General features: G+C 36.8%; 1 protein-coding gene across 3 annotated transcripts in view; it reads left to right on the top strand.

Annotated features, from left to right (window-relative positions):
• Positions 1-12,943: 12,943 nt before the first annotated feature.
• The window catches only part of GLS (glutaminase), an 81,481-nt gene continuing 67,947 nt past the window's right edge, over positions 12,944-26,477 (top strand). The window contains exon 1 of one of the 3 annotated variants that reach the window (XM_045820550.1): positions 12,944-13,613. In XM_045820550.1, coding sequence (XP_045676506.1) covers positions 13,204-13,613 — 410 coding nt within the window. In that variant the 5' untranslated portion in view covers positions 12,944-13,203. The remainder of the gene's footprint in view (positions 13,614-26,477) is intronic. The other 2 variants (XM_045820713.1, XM_045820641.1) reach the window with 2 other exon arrangements.

Raw genomic sequence — 26,477 nt, 5'->3', positions numbered from 1 at the left:
ATGGATGTGCCTTTTGACCCTGCAATTCCACTGCTGGGACTCTGTCCTAAGAACACTGAAACACCAATACAAAAGAACCTTTGCACCTTGATGTTCATAGCAGCACAATTTACAATAGCTAGGTGCGGAAGCAACCTAGATGCCCATCAGTAAATGAATGGATCAAAAAACTATGGTATATTTACACAATGGAATTCTATGCAGCAGAAAGAAAGAAGGAGCTCCTACCCTTTGCAACAGCGTGGATGGAGCTGGAAAGCATTATGCTAAGCGAAACAAGCCAGGCAGTGAAAGACAAATACCACATGATATCACCTTTAACAGGAACCTAAACAACAAAACAAAGAAACAAGCAAAATATAACCAAAGACACTGAAATAGGGGGCAGACCAACAGTGACCAGAGGGGAGAGAAGAGGGAATTTCAGGGGGGAATGGGTAGGATTTACAGGAACAAATTTAAAGGACACATGGACAAAAATTAGGGGTGGGGGGTAATGGGAGGGAAGTAGGGAGGGTTCGGTGGGTGGGCTGGAATGGGAGTAAATGGGAGAAAACTGTACTTGAACAATGATTAAAATAAAATTTAAAAAATGATCATTCCAACTTTTTGATAGAAATGGACTATAGAAAACAAGGAGCTAACATCTGCTGAGTTTCTCCATGTGCCTGCCCTAAACAATACACATGCGTTGCTCACTTAATTCTCACAACCCTCTTTTTACATAAAGTTTAGTTTTGTTAAACACATGCGTTGTTCACTTAATTCTCAAAGCCCCCCAAAGTGTGTGCTATTATGTTCATTTTACAAGTGAGGAAACTGAGGCCCTCTGAGGTTTTATAAATTGTCCAGTGCAACACAGAGAGAAGTAAGGTAAGTGCACTGCAATTTATTTTATTACTGTGCAGTTAATGCATGGAGCAAACCACACACACAATAAAAACTTAATGATTGTTTTCTTGTAAAATTTTGTAGGTGGGTGATTGTCATATCCCATCATGGAGGGTTAATATGTGTTTTTGCAGCAAGGAAGTTTCTGACCTAACTGCTGATCTGATAGTGGATATAGCCATGTATGATTGAAGCTATCATAGGATTTTTGCTCTTAAAGCATCTCTTATCATTGTTAAATGTGCAAAAGACCTTTTTTCACTGTTTTGATCTTTTTGCCAAATTGTTTTCCAGGAAGTGGTTGCTAGGAGTGAAAGAGTTTTATTATTTAGAGATAAGTGGAGCCTAGGTACCCCATATCCTTAAAAAGTATTAAAAAAACACAACCACCTATAGTAATTGACTTGAAAATTATTTTCGTGACACTATTTGCACCAGTCCAGCTGCTTTTTATTTACACTTGTGGTTATCTCTTTTTGCTAATGACTCTGTAAAAGCACACACTAAGGTTTGCACCAAAACACTCTCCTGGAGACTGTTAGAGGAGTCTAACTGCTGTGGCTTTTTAGAGCCAACAGCTGCTTCTAATGACAGTGAACATGTGCATACTGAGTGACTACAGATTCAGCCAGCTACACAGTGTATGAATTACCCTCAAATATTGCTGCCTTTATATTCTGATAATGTCTACCACTGGGGGAAAACCCCACTGAGACTGAAGTGGTACCAACCAGGTTACAGAGACACTGTTCCCCACGCTGGGACAAATTCCCACCCATGCCCTGAGGCTCTTGGCTGTGTATGTTCCATTGTCCCTTCTCCTACCATCCCTTAACAGTATCTTTAATTATTAACCTAAAGTTGTGTGTACCCTGTATTCCTCTTGCAAAACTGCCATATGTTAGGCATTTATAGTTTTTGTCTAGTCACTGGATTTAAAACATTCTTAAACCTTGTTTGATATTTATAGTGTGTCACCTTGAAACTCCCATAGTATCTCTTGGAAGAAAAATAGACATGAGAATTCTTCAGTAAGTGTCTAATATTCTCCAAATAAAAGCCACAACTGCATAAAACCAGTGCCCAGAATCACATTTGGGACTCAGACAGCACCTTTGAGGTCACTTAGTCTAAGCTTCCATTTTATTTTACTATTTTTGTTTTTGTCACCAGATTTTAAAATTTTTTTATTGTTGTTCATGTATGGTTATCTCCATTTTTCCTCCACTACTCCCCCCCACCTCCCACCCTTAATCCTTCCCCACTTGGGCTTTGTCCATGGGTCCTGTGTCCCTTGATGACCTTTTTCCTTCTTTCCCCCAGTACCCTCCTTCCCCTTCCCCTCTGGTTACTGTCAGTTTGTTCTTTATTTCAATGTCCGTGGTTATATTACATTTGCTTACTTGTTTTGTTGATTAGGTTCCACTTATAGATGAGATCATATGGAATTTGTCTTTTACCACCTGGCTCATTTTACTTAGCATAATGCTCTCCAGTTCCATCCATGCTGTCCCAAAGGGTGGAGCTCCTTCTTCTTTCTTCCTGCTGTGTAGTATTCCATTGTGTAAATGTACCATAGTTTTTTGATCCACTCATTTACTGATGGGCACCTAGGATGCTTCCTGCACTTGGCTATTGTAAATTGTATTGCTATGAACATTGGGGTACATAGGTTCTTTTGGATTAGTGTTTCAGGATTCTTGGGGTATAATCCCAGCAGCAGAATTGCTGGATCAAAAGGCAGTTCCACTTTTAGTTTTTTGAGGAAATTCCATTTTCCACAATGGGTGTACCAGTCTGTATTCCTACGAACAGTGTACTAAGGTTCTCTTTCTCTACAACCTTGCCAGCACTTTTCATTTGTTGATTTGTTTATCATGGTAATTTTGACCAGTGTGAAGTGGTGTCTCATTGTGGTTTTAATTTGCATCTCTCTGATGGCTAGTGATGCTGGGCATCCTTTTCTATGTCTCTGGCCCTCTGTATGTCCTCCTTGGTGAAGTGTCTGTTCCTTTCCTTTGGCCATTTTTTTAATTGGATTGTTTGTCTTCCTGGAGTGGAGTCATTTGAGTTCTGTATATATTTTGGAGATCAAACCCTTGTTCAAGATATCTTTGGCAAATATATTTTCCTATAAGCTTCTATTTTAAAGGTAAGGGAACTGAGGCATTGATGGGTCAAGGGATTTGCCCAGGGCAACCAGCTAGGAAATGGCCAGGCTGGAGCTAGAACTCCAGTTGCCTGACTCTCAGTTCAGAAAGGCCGTAGAGATCTACATACATTATTAAACTTTAAATAAACATATCTAGTCTTCAGAATTGGACTAAAATTTATTTATTGGATTTCTCACTGTGCAAGGACTTGATTTTCCTGTCAACATTTGTGCAGACCCTAGCAAGTTACAACACATGAGGAATTTACCTTAGCCTACTTTACAAATTATTGAGAAAAAAACCTACAATTATGAAAGTGACTAAGTTTATCTCTGTCTTTGTTTCTTATCCTCTCTTCTTCCTTTGGTATTTATCTCAGTGTTTCAAGTACTTTAGAATATGTATTTTAACTTGTCCATAAATGCTTGGCCTTACATGGTTACAATTTAGGACAACCCTTTATGTCTAGACTTTTTCCTATCTTATTTTCTCTTCTGCCTACATAAACTTACCTATACAGTATATACTATCTCTGAGCTCCTCCTTTCAGATAGGATGTTAGTAAAACTCATGTGCGAATCAACACAAATGTTCTCCTGTTTTTTCCTATAATGAGATGTCAAGTTCTCACTATTTCAGTCATTTTCTTGGATTAAAACATTATTTCTAGAAACCCCTGTTAAAGTGCATTGTTAGCTGGGAGGCAAAAATCCATGAGTGAAGGCAGTACAACCTGCTGGAATTAAAATCTATGCCTGTCTCTCTCCAAACTGTAAGCATTTTCCTTTGTATTATGCCTCTTTCAGTAGAAATATTGAATACCTAGTGTTCAATACCAACTATAGGTAATATATACCAAGGCTTCAGATGTCTCTAGATACTTTTTTCTACCTGGAACACAGACGTCAGTGATTATATAACTGTAAGATTAAATAAAGGATGAATTATGAAGATATATTTTTTCGACTCACACTACATTTGTCAACTTTAGAGTTAATTGTGGAAATAAGAACAGCTAGTCAGAAATGGCATTCAATCGAAAAAGCATAGCATTAGTTTACTTAAATTCACTGATTCAAATATTTTGAACACACACTTTAGGGTAAATTGTCATTTTATAAACCAACCTTTATATATGCTGCCCACAGGACTGGCTTCCCTATGATTCAGTGATCTTTCTCCTACCATCCTCTCATATTAGGTGGAAAAATCAGAATAGAGTAAGTGTTGTTGTGGTAACAAACAGTCCCCAAATCACAGAAGCTTGAACTGACCGGTTTCTTTCTCTGAACTTAAATAGCCTGGTAGATAAGCAGCTGACAGCTTTAAGCATCAACAGTTATAGGGGCATAAGAAAAGAGGAAGTAGAAAATTATGCATTAGGCTTTTAAGCTTATAATCACATTTCCCTGGCCAGAGCAAGTTGCCTAGATACATCCAACTTCAAGGGAGTATGGGTATGCAATCATACACATAAAGAGACTGGACATATTTAGTGGAAAGTGCTAATAAAACCTTACCAGATTATTTGTAGTTTCCTGAACCTACTATTTAACATCACCCTCTTTTGTTCTTGAAAGAATACCCTTATCAGTCTTACCCTTGGATTCCTACCTACCAAATGTCACCTCCTTTCTAGAATATTCCATAATCTCCATTGATAGACTTTATTTCTGTATCATCTTTACCCATTGAAAATAAAATATATGTAAGATTTATAGCATTCAGAATACTGTATTTTAATTAGGATACATGTATATGTATGTAAAATATATATGTAAGGTTTATAGCATCCAGAATATTGTATTGTATGTATTTATGTTTCATCTATCTCCTCAACCCAAAAGACCACGTTTTATTAATCTATGTAATCTGTGTGATTGACGGTCACTAAAAACAATACATCCATAAAGTCCTTTTGCAGTTTGATTTTTAAAAAATTTCCTCTTCTTTGTAAAATATAAATTTATTCAAGATTCAAAAATATGTGCAAGATTGATTTGTTCTAATATATTTGTTTTATTTTCTAGTTAATAAACTGTTACATTAAACAGTCTCAATTATGTGATTGAAAATGATGTTATTAAAAAATAATGGTGAATATGTGACGTGATCACTGTCAGTGACCTCGGAACACTGTGGATGGCTCATCAACACGCAAGAAAAACATACACAGAGACAACCAGGTCCTGTGGGGAAATAGGAATGGAATGGCCACTCTCTCTAGTGGGGAGCACCCCATTCCCCCCCCCCCCCCCGCCAGAGAGGCTTTTTATTGGTTTTGTTTGCATAAGAATTCAGGTAAAGCTCATTACTCATTGCTAGGAAGTAAGGATCAAACAATAGATAATAAAAAAGTCTGAGGGCCTATTTTGAGTCAGGGTCAAAGAGCTGTCAAACTCTGAGGAACAAACTTACATCTTCCTTGGACCCTCATCATTCAACTGAGAGCATTCTAAACAAAGCAGGTTTCACAGGATTTTACATATTTTTTCTTAGGCCTGATCACCTGGGGAACCTGCCCTTTCCAGCACAGGGCAGCACCACCCTGTCATTGTTTCAGGCTTAGGTGGAGCAAGGGAAGTAAGGCAGCCAAGAGATTAGGAGATTTTTCTCACAGACAATGAGGACTCAGGCTATGCCAAAGCCAAGGGCCAAGGGTCCATCACCCCCCTTTTTTTAAATTAAGATTTTATTTATTTATTTTTAGAGAGGGGAGGGGGGGAGAGAGAGAGAGAGAGAGAGAGAGAGAGAGAGGCAGACAGACAGACAGACAGACAGACATCAATGTGTGGTTGCTGGGGGTTATAGCCTGCAACCCAGGCATGTACCCTGGCTGGGAATCGAACCTGCGACACTTTGGTTCACAGCCCGCGCTCAATCCACTGAGCTACGCCAGCCAGGGCTTAATCACCCCCTTTTGCTGTAGCCCCCAAAGTCCTTCCTTGGGGGCCTCCCAAGTGATTGTGGCTGTCTTAGGTCGTTCCCCCCTTGGGGAATCTTACTCGCCATTGGCTAACTGACCAAGCATTGGGGGCCAGGTAGGGTGAAGTAAAAGGAGCAGAAGCGGTGCTCCTGCCAGGGAGATAAGCTTTTGTCTCCTTGCTGGCTAACGGTCCAAAGTCATTCCCTCAGGCTTAGCCTTGGTAGGAGTTACAGCTTCTGATACCAGGCAGGGTGGTTCCCAACAGATATGTTAAAAGTTTAGGAAAAAACAAATTCCTCTTGTCTAGTTTGAAGAGAGATGCACACAAACAATTAGAGTAATGCAATAAATGAGGATTTTACCAAGTGAACACTGATATAAAGAGAAAGAACCCCTCAATTCTGCCTGGAGAGGTCAGGGAGGGCTTCCCAGAGAAGTCACATTTGAGTTGAGTTCTTAGGAAAGAGAAAGTATATTGAGATGGGAATGGTAAGGGGCAATCATAGGGGTAAAAGCCATAGAGTCAAATATTTAGTACTTTTAAGGCAAGCTACTAAAATGTTGGACAGATTATTTAACATTCTGTGTCAATCTTCATGCTTGCAAAATGAGATTGTACTTACTTGTCCATCTCAAATGGCTGTTATGAGGTAACAGCTGTTGTGAGGGCAAAAAGGACTGTTATATAAGAAACTGGAGAGCACCATGAAGATATAAGATGGGGCCCTTGAAAGGTCAGTGGAATTTTGATGGGTAGAGAAAGGGGCTTAGGACATATAAGGTGATAAGAATAGTACAAGCAAAGACCCCCAGGAGGAAAGTTGGTTAGGTAATGGAAAATCTATCATTTGGGCAAGAATGATAACCAACAAGTTAAAATTCAAACACTAACCAATCTGGCACAAGTATAGAAGTCTGGTTTAACAGACGGGCAAAGCTGGTTGCCTTAATATGGACATAAATATCCACAAATATGGATATATGGCCTCTAGTTAGAGAAATTACTCCCAAAGATTTTTCTGAGCCTTGTGGTGTTTTTACACCCATAAGTATGTCTCTTGTAGGCATTTGTCCAATGCTCCAAAAGAAATGAGGGCAAGGGTCACATTTAGCTTGAGGATGTGTCTTTGCCAACTTTATTATTAATTACTTGCATGACCTTACAACTTATAATTTCTACAGCCACAAAATGTAGCAAAAGATATCTGTCCCTAACAGCAATATTATGAAGATATATATCTTCTTTAACTTCAAAGGAAGGAAGGATATATTTTTTATTCATATATAATTAGTGAAAGAATTATTTTCATATTTATGTTTGAGATAGCTGAGAACCAAATAGTTTTTTCCTCTAAGTTTCATTTAAATACGTCATTCTTACATTTTGTAAAGTCTTTAGTTCAAGGATCTTGTCTTTGGGTGCACTCTTGAAAAATATTTACAGGGTAACTATACTGCTTACTGGTTTCATCACTCAGCATCGATTAGGCAAAATTAAATAAAGTTTAAAGGGAACCATTAAAAATTGAATAGTGGATTTGTAATATTTTCTACACTTACAATTATTAGAGAAAAATAATGACTTTCAACATAATAAAGCTTCTTAAAACACAAAGAAAAAGAGAAAACATAACAAATAACTGTCATCAACTATCCAAGTGCCATATTGACTTCAGAATTTTTTTTAAAAAATCAATCAGTACAGATACAGTTGAAGCTTTCTGTGCACATCTCTTTAATCCCATTCCCTACTATATATACCCAGAAATAATAACCACTACACTGAATTTGATATTTATCATTTCTATGTACATTTGAAACTTTTAAACATATATAAAAATCTATAAATAATATTTTGTTTTGCATGTTTTATAATTTTATAACTATGGTATCATAATATATATATCTGTTTTCTTTTTCTCAACATTGTTTTTTGAGACACCCATTTTAATACATGATAATGGGGACCATTGATTTTAAATAATTTGTTACCTCATTATATGGAAGTATAACATTATTTTAATCTATTCTCCTACAAATAACCATTTAGGATGTTTCTACAGAGATGTTTTATACATCACACTGTCTTATTACCTGTGGTGCATATAAATAAAATTCTACCTTAGAACACACCACATACTGTTGTCACTAAGAGAAGCAGCTCTACCATGCACCAACATTTCTTCAACAAATGTCAGATGCTTTCAAAGTAAAGATATAGTCTGAGTGAACCCATGCTATACACAAGAAGAATATTGATTCTTTCAACATCAAAATATATTACTGTGGACTCTGATTTTTTTCAGATGTCTGAATTTATTTTTATAAATAATTTAAGTAGAGTTTAGTAATTGGTTTCTGAATTGATAATATGATCTTACCATTGGATGAGTATAAATAGGCAAAAGTCAGGCTCATTTTTCTTTTCCAGGGTTTATATATGTAACAAATTTCAGATGTTAAAACATTAGATTTCATATCATAAAAGCAACATAACATAATTGATTTAGAACCTATACTTGAAACCAAAGCTAATTTTCTCCAATTAAAGTGTCCAAATAGGTATGGCATGTTGAAATATCAATCATCTCCTACCTAAAATTTGGTTTTAATTGACCCTAAAAGAGAATGCCTATTCTGACTGTTCTCTCTGTGGTGTTATATTTCAAATGCTCTGGAGGTCTACTGCCCATCTTTTAGAGTTCTCAAATACTCTTTGTAATCCATACTAGTCTCATGGCTGCCAAATTTTCTTCATTTAAGTTGTATGATATATTGGTCAAGCAAAGTTAAGCTATTTGATGGTAATAGCTCCCAAACTGAAATTACTTACAGTAAGGTTTATTTCTCTTCACATTATTTGTCAGGCACAGTCATCTTCAGCTTTGTTCCATCATTCTGGGATCCAAATGAAGAAGCATCACCTTTGTGGAACATGCTGTTCTTGTTGCAAAAGGAAAAAAGAGGTGACAGGGTGAAGCAATCACTCTTAAAGTTTCTCTTTGGCAATGGTTTACATCACTTTCTTTCTCATTTCATTGAACAAATGAAGGCATAAGGCCAAGCCTGCTACTCAACAAGGTAAGGAGGTAAAGTCATATCATTGGGAGGGACAACAATATTTGGGAACAGTAATAAAATACACCACAGATGTTGTTTTCCTTCTCAGACAGATATGATTTTGACTGACTTTTGGATTATTTGTAAAATCAAATTTGTTTTAAGTTTTGCTAATATACAAATAAGACTTGCTTATCTCTGGGATGGGGGTTAATTCAATTTAGTGCCTTCTGTGAATGTACAAAAAACCTTAGAATTAAAATCACTTTGAAAAATCAATAAATATCTGGATGCTCTGTGCATATCATTGTGCTCTAAGTATAAACAATATTAACTTATAAACTGAGTCAATTGGAATCTTTACTATTTCATTCTGAATCAAGGAAAAATAACTGGTTTCCATCCTACTCCTATTTCATCTATGAGTGGATCCTCAAAAAGAATTTCATACAGTTGGTATTTTAAATGAGACTATTCATATAGTTTCTTCAAATTTGATGAAAAATTTTCTATTTTTATGTGATATCATAAGGAACAGACGTTTAATTTAATTTATATAGGTAACAAATGAAAGATTTAAAAAACTTAATAGTATATAATATGTACATTCAGGCCAGTTTTTTGTTGCTATTTTGTTTTTTGCTGGCAATTCTTTCTTTAATGCTTTTTAAAAAGTTACTTGTCAATAGCTGGTACTTTGGGCACTGAGTCCAGTTTTGCTTAATCTGACTCTTTTTTGTAACAGTCTCTTCCTATTTCAAGATACTTTGAAAATTCTTGGTTTACTTTCTAAACATAAAGTAAACAATCTCATTTTTGGAAGCTAGCTTCTTTTTAAATGATATTTTATGATTAGATGGTTTAAAACAATTACCTGTTTGGCTTCTCAACAATAGACATGACAACTAATCACACTGCACAACAAAATGTATTCACTCATAGAAAAATAATAGTAATTATTATTGCTATTCATAATAATTATTATTATAGATAACACAGAGTGCTACTGCCATTGCTTTAAGTGCTTTACATGTATTGATTAATCTTCACAAGAACCCTATGAGGTAAGATAACAATATCATCCCCATTTTACAGATGAGGGATTTATAATACTTTAACACAAATCTAAATTCAGCTTTGGAGAAAATAAGTCAAGTTTGGCAGGTTTATCAGCAAGGCTAGGAAGTTGGCCAGTTAAAGCAGGAAACGAACAGAAGAAAGAGAAGTATTAACAGAGCTTGTTTACAGGTTTCCCAAATCTTACTCTATTCTCTAAATAAAAGAATTTCAAACAAACAAAAAAAAACTTAGGCAATTCTTATAAATTGTTAGTAAAAATAGAATTACTTTCTATTTAGTTCAACAAATAGCCTTTTAGTTTTTGTGATGGGCAAGATCTGGAACTCATACATAGGTTACATTAAGATCTTCTAACATTAGCCTTCTCTAATCTTCAAAACAACATAGAAACACAGGAAACTGTGCTTCTAGTTAGAATAGAAATAAAGTGCATACATTATTATTTCTCCTTTCATGATTGATTACCTTCTTTTTCAATGGCAGTGAGACCACAACCCATTGTAGAATAGCTGCACTTAATCTAGTAGCCAAAGAGGAAGGGTAAGCAGTTTTGACATCCCAGTTACATGTTAATCTGGAAAGCCCTTTTCTACTTGTAGATATTTTGGTGGACTCTTGCATATGTATAAAATGTTTTTATAGGGATATATTTTGTTTTACGTGATGATTGAATAGGTGGATAATTAACCTAAAGGGAATAGTAATTAACTAAAATTCATAGTTCCAAAGCTGTATTTGATTAAAAAACATTAACAATTTAAAAAATTATATAAAATGAATAGAAGAATCAAATGAAAGCATTGATGAATCACATTTTTATTCTATTTATGGTAGTTTCAATATGCTGTCTATAACTTTTTCATTGATCTTCTTAATAAAGGGGTTACATTTCAGCAGACTCTTAAGTTTTTCTAAATGTTAGGAGTAACATCTGTCTATTCTTAGCAGCTCATTTCTGAAAGGAGAAACTCTAGAAAATAATCTATTACTTAGTTTGCTTTTTATATTCAAGTATACTATAAAGTACTTAAACCTTTAATCATTGGAAAGAATTTTCATAGAAAAATTAGAGAAACTAAGGAAAATAATAACTAGATTTACCAATAACTTGAATGTGGTTGAGGGAAAAGCAGCAATCAAAATTGGTAACTAGTTAAATCTAAGAGATGAGAGAATATTCAGGTTCATGTCATTGATAAGTCAGAGTGCAGAGATTAGGCGCAGGTAGTAGTTGTTCTCTTACAAAACTTGATGTTCCCTTTCCTGAATATATTATCACTTTAATTCCTGTCAAATTTTAGTGACAGCTAACATGAAGCAGTAATAAAAGTCCTCTAAGTAATTCACAATTCTCTTAATATATTTTTTAAAGATTTTATTTATTTATTTATTTTAGAGAGGGAAGGGAGGGAGAGAGAGAGAGAAACATCAATGTGTGGTTGCTGGGGGCAGGGGCCTGCAACCCAGGCATGTGCCCTGACTGGGAATAGAACCTGTGATGCTTTGGTTGGCAGCCACGCTCAATACACTGAGAGCTATGCCAGCCAGAGCTTCTCTTAATATTTTTAAAATATGATTAAGTGCTTTACACAATAGCATTTTCCATGTTCTTCTGGTTAAAGGGCAGAAAGAACTTAAACATGGCAAGACTGTAACATGCCAAAGGTCATGTAACCTGTAGTCAACCGGATTTCCTAATTATTAATCTAGTGCGATATTTTAAGATTCATTAGATGACTAAACCTGATTAGTTAACGACTCACCTGACACACATCCTGTTTCATAAAAATCATCCCATTAACCTTTGTGGATCTATGCATTTAAACCTACTGGATCTAGGAAATCATCTAAAAACATTTTTTTTTTTAAATGGTGGAGTGGAGTGTATGTATAGGCTCAGAGGAAAACTGAAGACTTTATCAGACTCTAGGCTCTTTTTCTACAGGTTCAAAAGGATAGAAAGATAAAATGATACCAGGCTGAAACAATTCAGAAAACCAGTATTCGGATGCTTCTATTTTAAAGGACGCTTCTATTTTTAAATGATAAAGCAGCTTTTAAAATAGAAAAAAATATATTTTTCTTTCAAGCAAACTGATGTTGAGAGAATCACTGCTGTTCAAAAATATTTTTGAGATACTGTTGTACGTTAATAAAATAATTTTTAAAAAGGAAAGCAACTGTAGTCTGGAACTTCTCTCTTCGCCTTCCTCCAAACTCCAGCTCTCCACATAGCTAAGTCGCATAGCTGAAAGGATTTTGCTCATTTTTTCCAAAACAGTTCACATCTGGGTAGTCGCCAACCATGGAAAGTTTCAAGTAAATGTAACTTTTGGGAGAGGGACGAGGCTCGTCTGGGGCTGCCTTCGCGGGACCGCAGCCCTCAGGGGCGTAGCCACACGCCCTTACCCGACAGCCGGCGTCCAGCTGCAAGTCTGGACCAGCCGAGCTCTCGTCAGCCCCGCTGACCCCCGGTCCCTCAGCAGCAGGGGCTAGTGCCCATCAGCCTCCCTAACAGTTTGAGGACCCAGAGTCTAGGAGCTCATCCGCTTCGTAAATGACAAGACTCCGGAGTTCCTGGTTCCCAAATAGGGCGGCCTCAGCATTGTAAAGAGAGAAGAAGGGGCTATTCTGCAGTCCCGCCTGGCTCCGCCGCCTCACACGTCAGTTTGCTTCCTCTCCCCGCCTCCAGCCAATCCCTCGCCAACCTCGTCGCGCAGTGAGCGCCGAGAGACATTTGACTGCTCCAGTCCCCAATCAGAAGAGAGGTTGAAAATCTGAGCCAATAGGAGTAGGCGAAGTGGGCAGAGCGCAGGAGTCTTTCCTCCTACATAGGAGGGTGAGCGCGGAATGTCTACGGCCCTCCCCTGCACTTCAGCCTTAGTGCGGAGCCCTTCGCGGTGAGAGAAGCAGAGGCAGAGGCGGCGGCCACGGGAGGCGGAACCACACCCACACCCACGTCGCTGCCCCTGTCCTTGCTTGTCCTCGCTTGCCCTTTCGCCGTCCCGCGGGATAACGCATCCTGGTAGGAGAGCGGCCGCCCACGCCCTTAGCATCCTTCTCTGTCCAGCCGACACTGACTGACCCGGCGGCATGATGCGGCTTCGAGGTTCGGCGAAGCTGCGGGACCTTCTCCTGCGGCCGTCCTCTGTCCCCAGCGCGGCTCTGAGGCGGGCGCAGCCTCTCGTCACGCTGTGCCAGCGCGCCCGCGGCGGGGGACCGGAGGCCTCCGGGTCTGCGGCCGCCGCGCGGCTGTACCCGTGGTGGGGCGGGGGCGGCCGGCCGGCAGGGCTCCTTGCCCGGGGCTTGTCCAGCTCCCCCTCAGAGATACTCCAGGAATTGGGCAAGGGGGGCACCCAGCAGCAGCAGCAACAGCAGCCGCCGCCGCAGCCAGGGGCGTCGCCGCCTGCGGCCCCGCCAGCGCCCGGCCCCAAGGACGGCCCCGGGGAGACGGAAGTGATCGGCAACCGCGAGGGCAAGGAGCTGGTGGCCTCAGGAGAAAAGTGAGTGTCTCCGCGCGGCGGCGGAGGCCTCGTTACGCGCGTGGGGCCTGGCCCGGGCGGGGCCTTCTGTGGGGCGGGATGGGAGCGGAGGTTCCAGGAGAAAGAAAGAGATGCCGGGCGGCCTGCGCTGTCTACGCCAAGTGATTAGGCCCAGCCGCGCCCGAGCCTTCCCGGCGCGCGCCCCTCCGCTGGGCCCTACTTTGCCCCGGCCGCCCGGGTGCTTCACCCCTCGCCTTGGAGTTGTGGCTGCCTGACCCACGCCGCGTGCGCCGCGCCCTGGCTCCGGGCTGCAGTAGCTGGGCACGCGCCCAGCCCTTCGTGGGTGATGCCACAGGAACATCTACATAGAGTGACATTTAGGAGTCGGGCGTTAAGCAAAGCCTGTCCTTTCCTGACTCGTCGTTTTTCCAGGCTCGAGTTTCCTCGCAGTCTGCCATTCTTCGCTCTCTGCCACCATCTCTTTGGAAGCCTAGTGTGAGAGTATTCTTAGTATTAACAAGGTGGCTCTTTCAGGCCTGTGTTGGGCCATCGGGGGCACCGGAAATAATGTTTCCGAAGCAAGATTAGGAGGAAAAAGGTCACGTGGAGGAGAAGATGGGGCACGCACTACAGACCACCTGTGTGCGGTGTGGCTTTGGCCTGTCTGATGTCCTGCGTGAGGTGGGCGATTTTTTAAAAATAAAAGCCAGAATTCCGAAGATGAAATGTGACGGGTAAAACACTAACTGAAACATTGGAGTTAACTTAACTGATAGGATGTTATTTCACTTGTACCACACAGCAGTTTAGTCATAGAACAAAATGGGTTTTTCTTACACAGCATGTGAAGCAGTTTCCTGGATATTTTGTCTCGTGTGCTATAAATGAACACAAATTTACCTGCCTGCTTGCTTTATACTTTACTATTTTTCTGATACTGTGCTAACATTACATGGTTTCGTCTCCTTTTTATTTATGTTACTACCTCCAGCTCCATAGTACCTTAAGCCACATCGAAAGAGTGATTCTTAATACTTTCAATATCAGGTCTGTTTAATATTTCCTGTAAGAAGTTGGTACCTTCCTAAAACATTCCAAACTAAAGTTGTTTTCCCAGACTGAAAAAATATTTTTTAAAAAATTGCTTGATGGGCAAAATTTGTGGTATTATGTGATAATGATTACGTGCTACAGAGTAGGTAACCTTATGACCATAGGCACGTATTTAACATCTTCAGTTAAATAACTCAAATCTCTTCAAGACCTAAAAAGCTAGACTTTTGTGAAATTTCTACCTCTCTAATGTTTTTTAGAGACTATAATATGTACGGTTAATCTCATATGGTACTCATTTTTATTTAACATCATCTGTTTTATCAGACATGTAACTAGTTTAAATACCTGTGCCCAAAATTACAGAATTGCAAAATGCAGTAGCTGGCATTTAAAAGTTGTCCTTCAAGGCTATAGGGTAGGAACTGCTTTTTATTGAAAATGCCTTCCAGTCTGTTTCTCTTCAGGGGCTCTAGTGTCCCCCTTTTATTTCCCTTGTCAGGAAGCTGAGCCCCTTTTGTGATTTACATGTTTTCCAGAAGCTTGAACCTTTATTGCCTTCTAAATAACATCTCTTTTTAGCAATAACTTTGAAACACTGTTTTGGCTAATAATAATTACTTACTGACTTATACTTAACTGACAATCCTACATTAAAAAAGGGTCCTGTCCTGCCTCCCCAGCCCCCAGAGAGAATCAGTCTAGGCCAGGGAATCCTTCAAGAATATTTGCTCAGATGTCCTGGCAGTTTGAGTGGCTAATAAGATAATTTTGTTTACCTTAGTTCAAAAGAGATTTTTGGGGTTTTTTTGCCACCAAAGTTGAAGTAATAGCTGGACTGGTTCAAACAAGTATACCTTGCATATTTTGTGGGTTCACTTACACACTGTTGTAATAAAGTGAGTATTGCAATAACAAGCAAGTTGTACTCTTTTTGCTGGTCTTGCCTTCAGTTTGGGAAAAAAAAACCCCAAAAATGCCATACCTGTGAAGTACATTAAAGCTGAATGCAACAAAATGAGGCATGCCTATATACCATAATCCTGAGAGCTTTCAGTCAAGGATTTCATGAGTGAACCCCAGCTGTCTCCAGTTTATGTATAAAGTAAAGAATACTGGTCTTAAGATTGTGAAAATTTTTTTAATCTGGTTAAAGATCCTGTTTTCTGAATAATCTGCTCTTCTGTAGCTTTCCTACTTTGACTTCTTTCATTTTGCATTTATGTAATAAACATTTTTCTTGTGCTGGGAGGTAAGCTTCAGTTGATCCTGTTATCCTTTGTAATGCTCAGCTTCCAAAGCATCGTCATCCCTCAATCAGCAAGCCACCTGGAATGCCAGCACTCACTCAGGACTCTGCTAGGTTTTATAGAGGATTACTAAAAGAAATAGCCAGGTGAAAAATGAGTTAATATTTTGTAAAGGGCTTACTTAGAACAGTATTTGGCATATGTTAAGTACACCGTAACTGTTTATTAAATAAATAAGAATAAAATTGCTTTGCTATTGTAAAACCTGACAAGGACATTGGTCTTTGAATTTTAGGCTCACACATGAGAAACTTTTTTAGTTTCCAGAAAAAAAGTTATGTTATGAAAGTGTGTTTCTTATAGGAAACTATGTGACTTGCACTATTTACCCTTTTGCCCTGCTTACCAGTAAGCTCGGAGTGAATTTAATATTTAAATATAGCAATTTTATTAGTTCACATAGCTGGGTATTTGCTTTTCCTTCTTACCTTGGTCTAACTATATTTTACCAACCTTTTCGTATTATGGAAAGCAGTGGGATATAAACAAGTCACCTACTTATCTTTTTCCCATGGTCAAACACTTTGAGTCATTGTCATTCTAGTATTTGTCATCTCCTTCAACCAACTTCAATTCTGGTTTAGGTTAAGATTTTAATACTATCTCTAATATTTTATGGAAAAATGTAATGATCTGTGTCCAGTTTTTCATGTAGTTCTCTTATTTAATTTTGTTACTGTCATTCTGTCATTTTGAAAACCACTTTGCTGAGCTTTCTCAGTTTTTAAGTTGTCTCTCTTCTTTCCTGACTCTTTGAGTTTGTTCACTGGTTAAACCCTGAGGCTGAGGCCTTTGCTTCTTTTCCATTTGTCTGCCTTCTCAAGAGCATATCCCTTCTCTCAGTCTTGACTCTTGTCTTCGTGTAGGTAATATTATCTCCCCTCCAAGTTCTGTTTTGTCATTTACCTCCATATATCTGATGACTTCAAATTTAAAATCTGTACCCCCATATCAATTCTTTTTTTTTAAATCCTCACCCAAAGATATTTTTTAAATTGATTTTAGGGGAGAGGAAGGGGGGAGGAATGGGGAAAGACAGAGAGACAAAAACACCAATGTGAGAAAGAAGCATCATTTGGGTGTCTCCTGTACTCACCCTGACCAGGAATTGAACCCACAACCTTTGGTGTATGGGACAAGGCTCCAACCATCTGAACCACCTGGCAAGGGTCCCATATCCATTCTGTTGTCTCTCATCAATCTATTTTGCATATTGTTTTGAGATTAATTGTAGACTTTTAATTTCAAAATATCACTGGAGTATTATAAAAAAGTCTCAGACCATGCTATAGCATTGAAGTTTTTTTCTTTTTTTTTTTTTTGCTTATTTATTTATTTTTAGACAGAGGGGAAGGGAGAAAGAGAGGGAGAGAAACCTCAATGTATGGTTGCTTCTTACATGCCCCCACTGGGCACCTGGCCTGCAACCCAGGCATGTACTCTGACTGGGAATTGAACCAGCAACCCTTTCGTTTGCAGGCCAGTGTTTAGTCCACTGAGCCACACAAGCCAGAGCAGCATTGAAGATTCTTGATTAACCTTTATACCAATGCTTATCTTAACATAGCCATTTTTACCATAGTATCTTTTTCTCTGTCAAGCATGCCATGCTTCATTTCTGTAAAGCCCAGAAGTATATTCTAGGGTCCCTGCGAAGGATTGGCATGTGGGGACAAGGGGGCATTTTACTATTTAATTAGAAAGGAAAAGTGACCAAACAGAAGGACCAGGCTGGGAAAGTAGCAGTATTTGTAATGCTCTTTAGAAAATAGGTAATCATGCCTATCTTCTACAACATTGAAAGTATTCCATTAAAACAACATCATTTTTTCTCTATCAGATTGGCATATGTTAAGTTAAAGCAAGTAATGCAAAGGTTATGGGAAATGGAACTCTTACATTGTTAGTAGAAGTATAAATTAGTTCAGCTGTTTGGGAGGGCAGTTTGGTAGTATCTGTTGAAAACTGCATATTCACATGCAATAATTGTGTGTTTGCTCACCTATTTAAAGTTACAGCATTTCAAAAATATTTTTAATTAAAATAGAATAATTATTATACTAAAAGTGAAAGTGCACACAAAAGTGATTTCAGCTACCTTCAGATACTATGACTTTGTTTCACGAGTTTATATTCTTAAGAAATGGAAAGCAAGGGCCAGAGAATCATTACATTCTGTCGAGAATTGAATTTCAAAGTAAGATTAAATACTTATGCACTTCAGCAAACATTGAATTAGGCCTATAGAATAGTACTGATAATAAAATTGAGATAGTGTTTGGCAGGTATAGGTAACACATTTTGGAATCAAAAGACAATCTGTTGAAATAGATGACATTCTGTTATAATCATTTAATAATGCATATGTTTTTAATTTGTAAAAGCATATTTTTAGTTCACTTAAGCTAAAATCAAAATTGAAAGTATAATTAATTTTGATAAGTGTTTTCTCAGTGAACCTCCTCAGTCATTTTGTGATTTCCTCAATATTAAAATTGTTTTTATTATCAGTGAGGTTTTAATGAGATCATAACACATATACCACTTTTGCTGCCTAATGTTTACATTAAACCACACATCTATTTAGCTGTCAATACATCTATATATGATCTGTAATTAACAAACTGCATGCTACTAATAAATATTCAGATGAGGGTCACTGAAAGAGCATGTGTTAGATCCAGAAATTTAGTCTCCTTGAGTTTTAGCTTGTTTTCAGGTTTTACTGTTTTACAAAGAAGTCTGTCTACCTCCGAATCAACTAGTTCAGGGTATGACAATCAAATAAAGTTTAGTCATTTTTTTTAGAGACAGTATGTAGGGAGAAGTTATTGGGGACAGAGAGGCAAGGGTGTAGGACACTATTTTAGTGTGGAAAAAATGTCACCTTGAAGAGAAATGTGTTGAAGATATTTGTGGGTTTCTTTGAGTTTAAAGAAAAATCATTTGAAATCAATAAAAAGCTGTATACTAGTACCTTCTTGTAGTACTAAGGTAAAGAAAAATTATGTCTGTAGAAACTGAAAGTCTAATTGTAGGATTTGTATTGGTTAAGGATCTCAATCTTTAAATTCTATATAAACTAAGGAGTTGCTTGTCTGTGCACTTTTCCACTTTTTAAGTCATTTGCTGCTAAGAGGAATGCTTGCCCTGACTGGTGTGGCTCAGTTGCTTGGGCATCCTTTGGCAAAGTGAAAGATTGCTGGTTTGATTCCTGGTCAGGGCACATACTTGTTGCGGGTTCAGTCCCCTGTTGGGCCACGTACTGGAGGCAACCAATCAATGTTTCTTACATGGATGTATTCTCTCCCTCTTTTTCCCTCCCTAAACAAACAAATAAATAATCTTTTTTTTAAAGGAGGAATGCTTAAGAAAGCCTAGTGAACTTTATAAAAATAGTTACCATGTAATCATTGATATCTCTAAGTGAGGTAAATAGCTTTCAAGTAGAGATGCTATTAGTATGATTTTATTCTGGAATCTACTCAGATGTGAAATTGCTTTGGTTATGAAACAGTGCATATGACTGATTACTGGGTGATTTTTCTGACCACCTACGATGTAGTAGAAACGAAACGTTAATGTGTCTTGGCTTCCTTTGGGACGTATCCCTGGTAGGTAAGTAACATTACTGCTTACTAAAGAAATGTTTATGGTGAAAACACTAATTTTAAAACACAGAACTACTGATATTGCATGATGAACAAAAGTTGATAGCTTTCAAGATTTAGAAATACATTTTTTGCATACTGCGTTTTGGTACACACCTCTAAAGAAGATTTTTAAATTGTCATATTGATGAGGATGTTGAGTGACATAGGTACTTCCTTAGATTCATGGTAGGGGTTATTAAAAGAGTACAGACTTTCTGAAGAACAATTTTTAAATTGTATGAAGAACTGTAAATATATTCTCTAGAGTAACAAAGTAATCTAGGTATAGAAAAGATTTATTTACTAATATTTTGTCACAGTATTATGCATATTAGAGAAGAGTGGGGGAAAACTTGTGTTCAGCATTAGTGGAATGGTTAAATTATGGTACATCTACATGAAAGTCTCTTATTTGGTTATTTAAAATATATACAGATTCTTTTTATGGATATAAGGAAAATATAAGGTGGGTCAAAAGTTAGAATGCAGATTTTTAAATATCTCGAATGATCTTAAGTTTTTGAAAAAAAAATGCTTTAAAAAGTGATAGAGGGAAATATGCTGCAATGATAATACCAGTTGTGGTTTGTGAGACTGAACATTATTTTTCTTGTCTCCTTGAAGTTACTTTTAAGACTTCCCTTTGTAAGTATATATAATGGTTATATATAACCTCAATAACCAAAAGAACGACACTATTAAGTTTTATTTATTTTTTAAAAGGTTCTATTTTTTTTTTGAGAGAGAGAGAGAGGAAAGAAGGGAGTGAAACAGATCAGTTGCCTCTTGCATGCCCCCAACTGGGGACCTGGCCAGAATCTAACTGGCAAATTTTCAGCCCACAGGCAAGCACTCAATCCATTGAGCTCAAGCACCCAACACCAGCCAGGGCCACACTGTTAAATTTTAAATTGTTAATCTCTGCTATTCTCTTCTGGTCTGCTTTTCTAATATGTGTAATAGTAAGCACTATTTACAGTAAAAAATAGTAAGCACCACTTACATGAAAAAAAGATTATGAATAGGTTTGTGCTGTTGCTATTTATCAATATTATTCAGTTATAGTCACTACAATTTTTTATTTCTAAACTATTCTTGGTATAAGTCTCCTTAGAAAATGTTGCATATTTTTCTGCCATTTTAAAACATTATAATGAATGGAGTCGAACATTTCCCATTAAGTTATCTTTAGTATAAGTGAGCATTACTACACAGTGTTAAAACAGTGATGCTCTAAGCCAAGTGTCGGCAAACTTTCTTTGAAGGGCAAAATAATACATAATCTTGGCTTTGCAGTCTATCTAATCCCTGTTAAAACTTTTCAAATCAGCTGTTGTATCAAAACAGCCATAGACAATAGGTAAATAAACAAGACATGGCTGTCTTAAAATAAAACTTTATTTATAAAAACAGGTGGTCCCCTGCTATAGTTTGCTGTTAGTGGCCCCTGCACTAAACTGTGTTTAGTTATATAAGGTAGTCTTTCATACTGTTTGATTCTGCTTTGAATGAGTTCTGTGGATTTTTGTGTCTTTTTATCAGTTGCTACATCTTGTTCCTGTCCTTCATGTCTCTACTGTAGCTATTTTCACTCTCACCTTCTATACCCATTGCCCTTAGCTTTAAGAGAAATGTGGCAAAATAAATATAAAATTTATCGGTTTAACATTTTGTAAGTATACAATTCAGTGACATTAAGTACTCCCCTTATTTAAAAGAACCCAGGTAATTGAGCTTTATGTATAAAATGTGTGTACATAAGTCCTTTACGTGCACATAGGTCCCGAGTCAATAAAATTTATGGTTTTTAGTGTAGGAATTTAGGAGATCTATTTTTAGCAATCCAAAAACTGAGAATCAAAGTTGGAAATGATTATAAAGACATCTTAATTCCCCCTCATTTTACATATTTTATAAACTGGCCACAGATATTAAAAGACCTAATCAAGTTCATACATTATTAGGATTTCTTAAAAAAATCTAATACTAGCAGATTAATAAAACACTGTGTTGAATTGATTACTTTTTGAGGTTCAGGATTGGAAGAGACCTTAACATCCCATCTCCTCAGCTGATGCACTTCTTTTTTCTTTTATAAAAATTCCCCTGTAGGCTGTTACTCATTTTTTGCCTGAATACTTCCTGACAAGAGAATTCACTTCCTTAGCAGGCAGCCCATTCCATTTTCAGAGCTGTTTTGTACTATGAGTAGTTTAAGTTTGCCTTTTATTAATATCTACCCATGTATTTTAGTTATTTTAAAGTAAACATCTCTGCTGTGGTATCAAAGTGGCTGAAGTGACAATTCACATAATACCAGTATTTTTGCAACTAGAATGATTTGTTAAAGGATACTTGACTAAAGGAATACCTGGGTGAAAGGACTAACAGAGTTGGACATTGGAGGCTTGATCTGCTATGTCCTCATCCCCCCATCAGAGACAGGCAGATTGCCACCCCTGCTCCACCATCACCCGTTAGACTTCTGAAGCTGTGCATGTGGACAAATTACCATTAGCTGATATGAATAGCCCAGCCATTTCTTCACATAAAGCTAGCTTTTGTGCTTCCTTCTTTGGCTTGATCTTCAATAAATTTCAATAAAGTCCAATCAAAACAGCAGCCCTAATTTAATATAATCTCATCCTTGCTTTTTCAGGATGCAGTTTTAACAAGGCAGAACAAAAATTTAATCACCTTAACATTTTCAAGGATAAAAATTGACCTTTGTCAAGAAAGCTGTAAGCTTAGGGTGACCATCCAGCATAGCCTGCTTTTAGTTAGGCCACCACATGTGGTTACTTTCCATTTCTGGGTTTGTAAGGCCCACCATGTGGGCCTCCCCTCAGCTTTTCAGGTTTAGTATGTGGCCCCTTTTTCATCGACACAGCAGGAAGTACCTAGGAGTGGAAACCAAGAACCAGCTCTCTTAAACTAATTCTGGTCCAGTGACTCAAGAGTTGTGTGACATTGGACATGCTGCTTGATTTTGAGACTGTCCTTATCTGTAAATTGGGAACTGTTTACCCACCTTGCTTTACTGCCTAGGATTTTGAGATAAAACAACAAAGTTGTTTTTTTTTTTTAACAGTAAATCTTCAAAATATGTAAGACCTTTCTTTTATATTCCACCAACAATAACTCTTGGGGTGAAGTAACTTAGAGCGTAAGTAGAATTTGTCACTTTGTCAGACATAAAATGGTTAGCTCTAGATAGTTAGCTACCTTCAATTCAACTTTCAACCTCACAGGTTTAATCTGCTATTTGCTGGTGATGGTGGACACAGTAAGATCACTCAAATTCAAAACGATAGATAACATTTAGAAAGAAAAAATTGTTTTTAAAGATCATTTTTGGGGTGGTAGTTCATCATTTATTGGTTGACTTAACATAGATTTCTTTCAGCCATGAAAATTAGGTATTTTAATAGCTTGTAGGTAGAAAAAGACACGTTAATTCATATATCCTAAGTTCTGGTTGTTTGCTGTTCTTTACAAACATCTAGTGAATGCTTAACTTCGTTGCTTTGGTAGTTCTATTTCCTTTGCCTGAAATCCCCATTTGTTGCCATGTTTCCAGCTCCTACCCAGCTTTCAAGTCTAATTCAAATTCTACCTATTCTAAAAAAGCTTGACCTTATTAGTCCACAGTAATTTTCAGTGATTGGATCCCATAAATCTTTTCCCATAATTCTGCCTTACATATATTATTCTATTTCCCTTTTAGGTTGTAAGCAACAACTAACAGTATTGTATATGTCATAGATGGCAGTTAAATGCATGGGGATTTTTTTAAAGAAATCATGTTTTTTTAGGCAGATATTTTATGAGGATAAAGGAGGGGAAGGAATGGGTAAAAGAAGGAACAAAGTGATGGTGAATGGATCTTAAAGGCAGAAATTAGAAAGGAAATGAGGGAGAATAAAAGGAAAGGAATAAAAGTACAAAACAAGGATTTTTCTTTGGATTTACTAATCTATGCATGTTCTGTTTTAATTGTTGAGTGTCATTACCATTTATGTTTTTCTTTAGGGTATCTGCAGGAATCACTTGGGTTTATTAATATTGAATTAATATTAATAAATATTACTATTGAATTAATATTAATAAACAACAAATATTTATTGAATTATAAATTGGCTTAATATCAATAAATTAATAAATATTGAGTTGATATTGATAACATTAAAATATTAATGTTAGGGTTTGAAAGCTTGCTATAATCTTTTTTTGTTGTTCATTAAAACTTAAATACTTCTCAAGGATTTTCTACTTACTGTATAGTTATTGAAAACTGAGTTTTTAGCTTTTGAATTTTAATAGCTAAATATGTTATTATGAAGTGTTGTCAGAAAGCCATACTCAATTTGAGGAGGAAAAGGGGACAAGAAAGATGTTTGGAGTAATTTCTACCTGTGTGAAATTTGGGGAGAACCTGTATATTTGTTCACCAGATTGTTGAAGATAACTCCTTCTCAGATCAGAGTCTGAGCTTTTGAATGCTAAGATAGGTAGTATTTTATTTTTGTTAATTTTGACCATTTATTTTGTGAGAATAGTTTTAGAGATGGCTTAAATCTCTCTCTTGTGGATAAAAATTAGTCTCATCCAAAAACAAATAAATATTCATCTTTTTTGCTAGCCATGGCAATAATTCAATCACTTCAATTTTTCTTTTTTTTTTTTTGCACTATGTTCCATAAGCTAAAGAAGTCTATATGTATTTTATGTTATTTATATAGCTTTTAAGCAAAGCAAAAACTGTTTACTGGTGCAATAAATACATAGAAATGTTATCCTGCAGTTTTTTTAAAGTGATAAAGTACCACTGTCTGAAGTTTATTTGACAAACCATTTTCTGTTAATAATTGGTATGTTTGAATTTTTCACTGATTTTCTGGCTCAGTTTTTCTTTAAATAACTAACTTATTAGTATTGTTGAACACTTTAATGGTTTTAGATATGGGTAAGGCCAAGAAAAACTATATTATAACAGTAATAACAATTAATAACTACCTAGTAAATTTGAAACCTAGTATACTATAGTGATAAATGGCTTGGACTCTGGATTAACAGAAATCCGTCTCTGCCTCTATACAGTCTTGGGAAGTTTCATGTGTCTGACCCTCTGTTTCCTCATTTATGAAATGGGGATGGAGTTACACATTTTTTCAGCAAATAGTAAACCAGGAACCATACTGTATTTTGGGTAATAATAATACCTTATGTCAGAAGGTCATTGGAGGGATTACATTAGAATGCATGCTCTAAGAGTATTTAGAATGTAAGTTACTCATTAATTTTAGGTCTTATTTTTACAATATTTCAAATACATTTTTTTAATCCTCACTCGGGGCTATTTTCAGAGAGAAACAGACAGACACACAGACATCGATGTGAGAGAGAAACATGAATTGGCTGCCTCCCACACACACCCCAACTGGGGACCGAACCCACAGCCTTTTACCATATGGGACAACACTTCAACCAATTGAGCCATCAAGCCAGAGCCAGAAATACATTTTAAAAAGTTTTCTAGGAGCCAAAATTGTTTCAGGGAATAATTATATATCCAGGATATATCACTAAATTATGCTATGTGTGAAGTTTATTTAAAATCTTGGCCTGAAATTCATATATATTAAGGTTAACTTTAAAAACTGAAAGTTATAATAGCTTTGAACACACATAAATTATATTAATGTCAACATTAATATTTTAGGAGAAATTATATATTTGCATGTATAAATGTACATGCTCTGTGAACCAACTCTATTTTCTATTGTTTTTTTAAGATAGAAGATCACTAACAATAGGGAAGTAATTATATTAAGTAATTACTAAATACATGTGGTCAGTCTTAACTAAAGTATGGAACTATTAAATAATCTTTCGGTAATCTAGTACATATTTGGACACCTAGAAAAGCTTTTTTAACAGTATAAAAACACAATTTTAAAAAGACTTAGGCTGTGGAACAGTTTATTTTACAGGAGTAATTACAGAGTTTTCCTTTTAAAGTTGCCATTATACTAATGGCTAGTCCAGCATTGACTTAAGGTCTGACTGAATTTAAGAAAACAAGTATTCCCTCCTTCTTTTCTCTCATAATTTTCTCTCTTGCTACCTTGAAATACAGGTAAAGTCCTTTCCAGAATATTTTATACATACAGATATATATATGTGTGTGTGTGTGTATACACAGATGTATATATTTCTCCCCCATTTTAATAAAAATGGGTGGGGAACAGATTAATCTGTCTTAGATCTGTAGTCCTTATAACATGTCTGTAATGCTTATTAACAGTATTGGTGGACAGGATAATGAAATGTGTTAATTTCAGTTTCTTATCCCTCCAAAAGAAGACATTTAATATGTTTATTGTAGTTTGTTTACTTGAAAGATTTTCAATGTATAGGAAAAAGTTCCTTTCTTGTTTAAAAGTTTGGTTAATCATAGTATTTTACTAATTAGTTAGTTAAGATTTTAATGATAAAAATTTTTATTTTAACAGGCTTTCTGATTTGTGGCATTTGATCTGTATATGTAAACCTAGAACATTTAGAAATAGTAACTGTAGGTACCATCAGTTGAGTATTTACTCTCTGCCAGGCAGTGTTCTTAAGGTATTGAATGTGTAAGTCAGCTGTTCCTCACAATAACCCTGTGAGGTAGGTGCTATTATCTCCCTTTCTCAGATGAAGAAACTGAATCACAGGTCAATTTACACAAGGTGACTCAGTTTAAGTATTATAGCCAGGATTTAGAGAACTTGTATGCTAATCTTTACCGCCTAGTACTTAATTGCTGTCTCCCTCAGATTTTGCAGTCAGGTTAACTATTTGAATAATACGTAAATATAGTCATT

The sequence above is a fragment of the Phyllostomus hastatus genome, unplaced genomic scaffold (genome assembly GCF_019186645.2).
Source record: "Phyllostomus hastatus isolate PE091 unplaced genomic scaffold, TTU_PhHast_1.1 phas_contig_1, whole genome shotgun sequence".
Taxonomy (NCBI): domain Eukaryota; kingdom Metazoa; phylum Chordata; class Mammalia; order Chiroptera; family Phyllostomidae; genus Phyllostomus; species Phyllostomus hastatus.
This window is presented reverse-complemented; position numbering and strand designations above follow the sequence as displayed.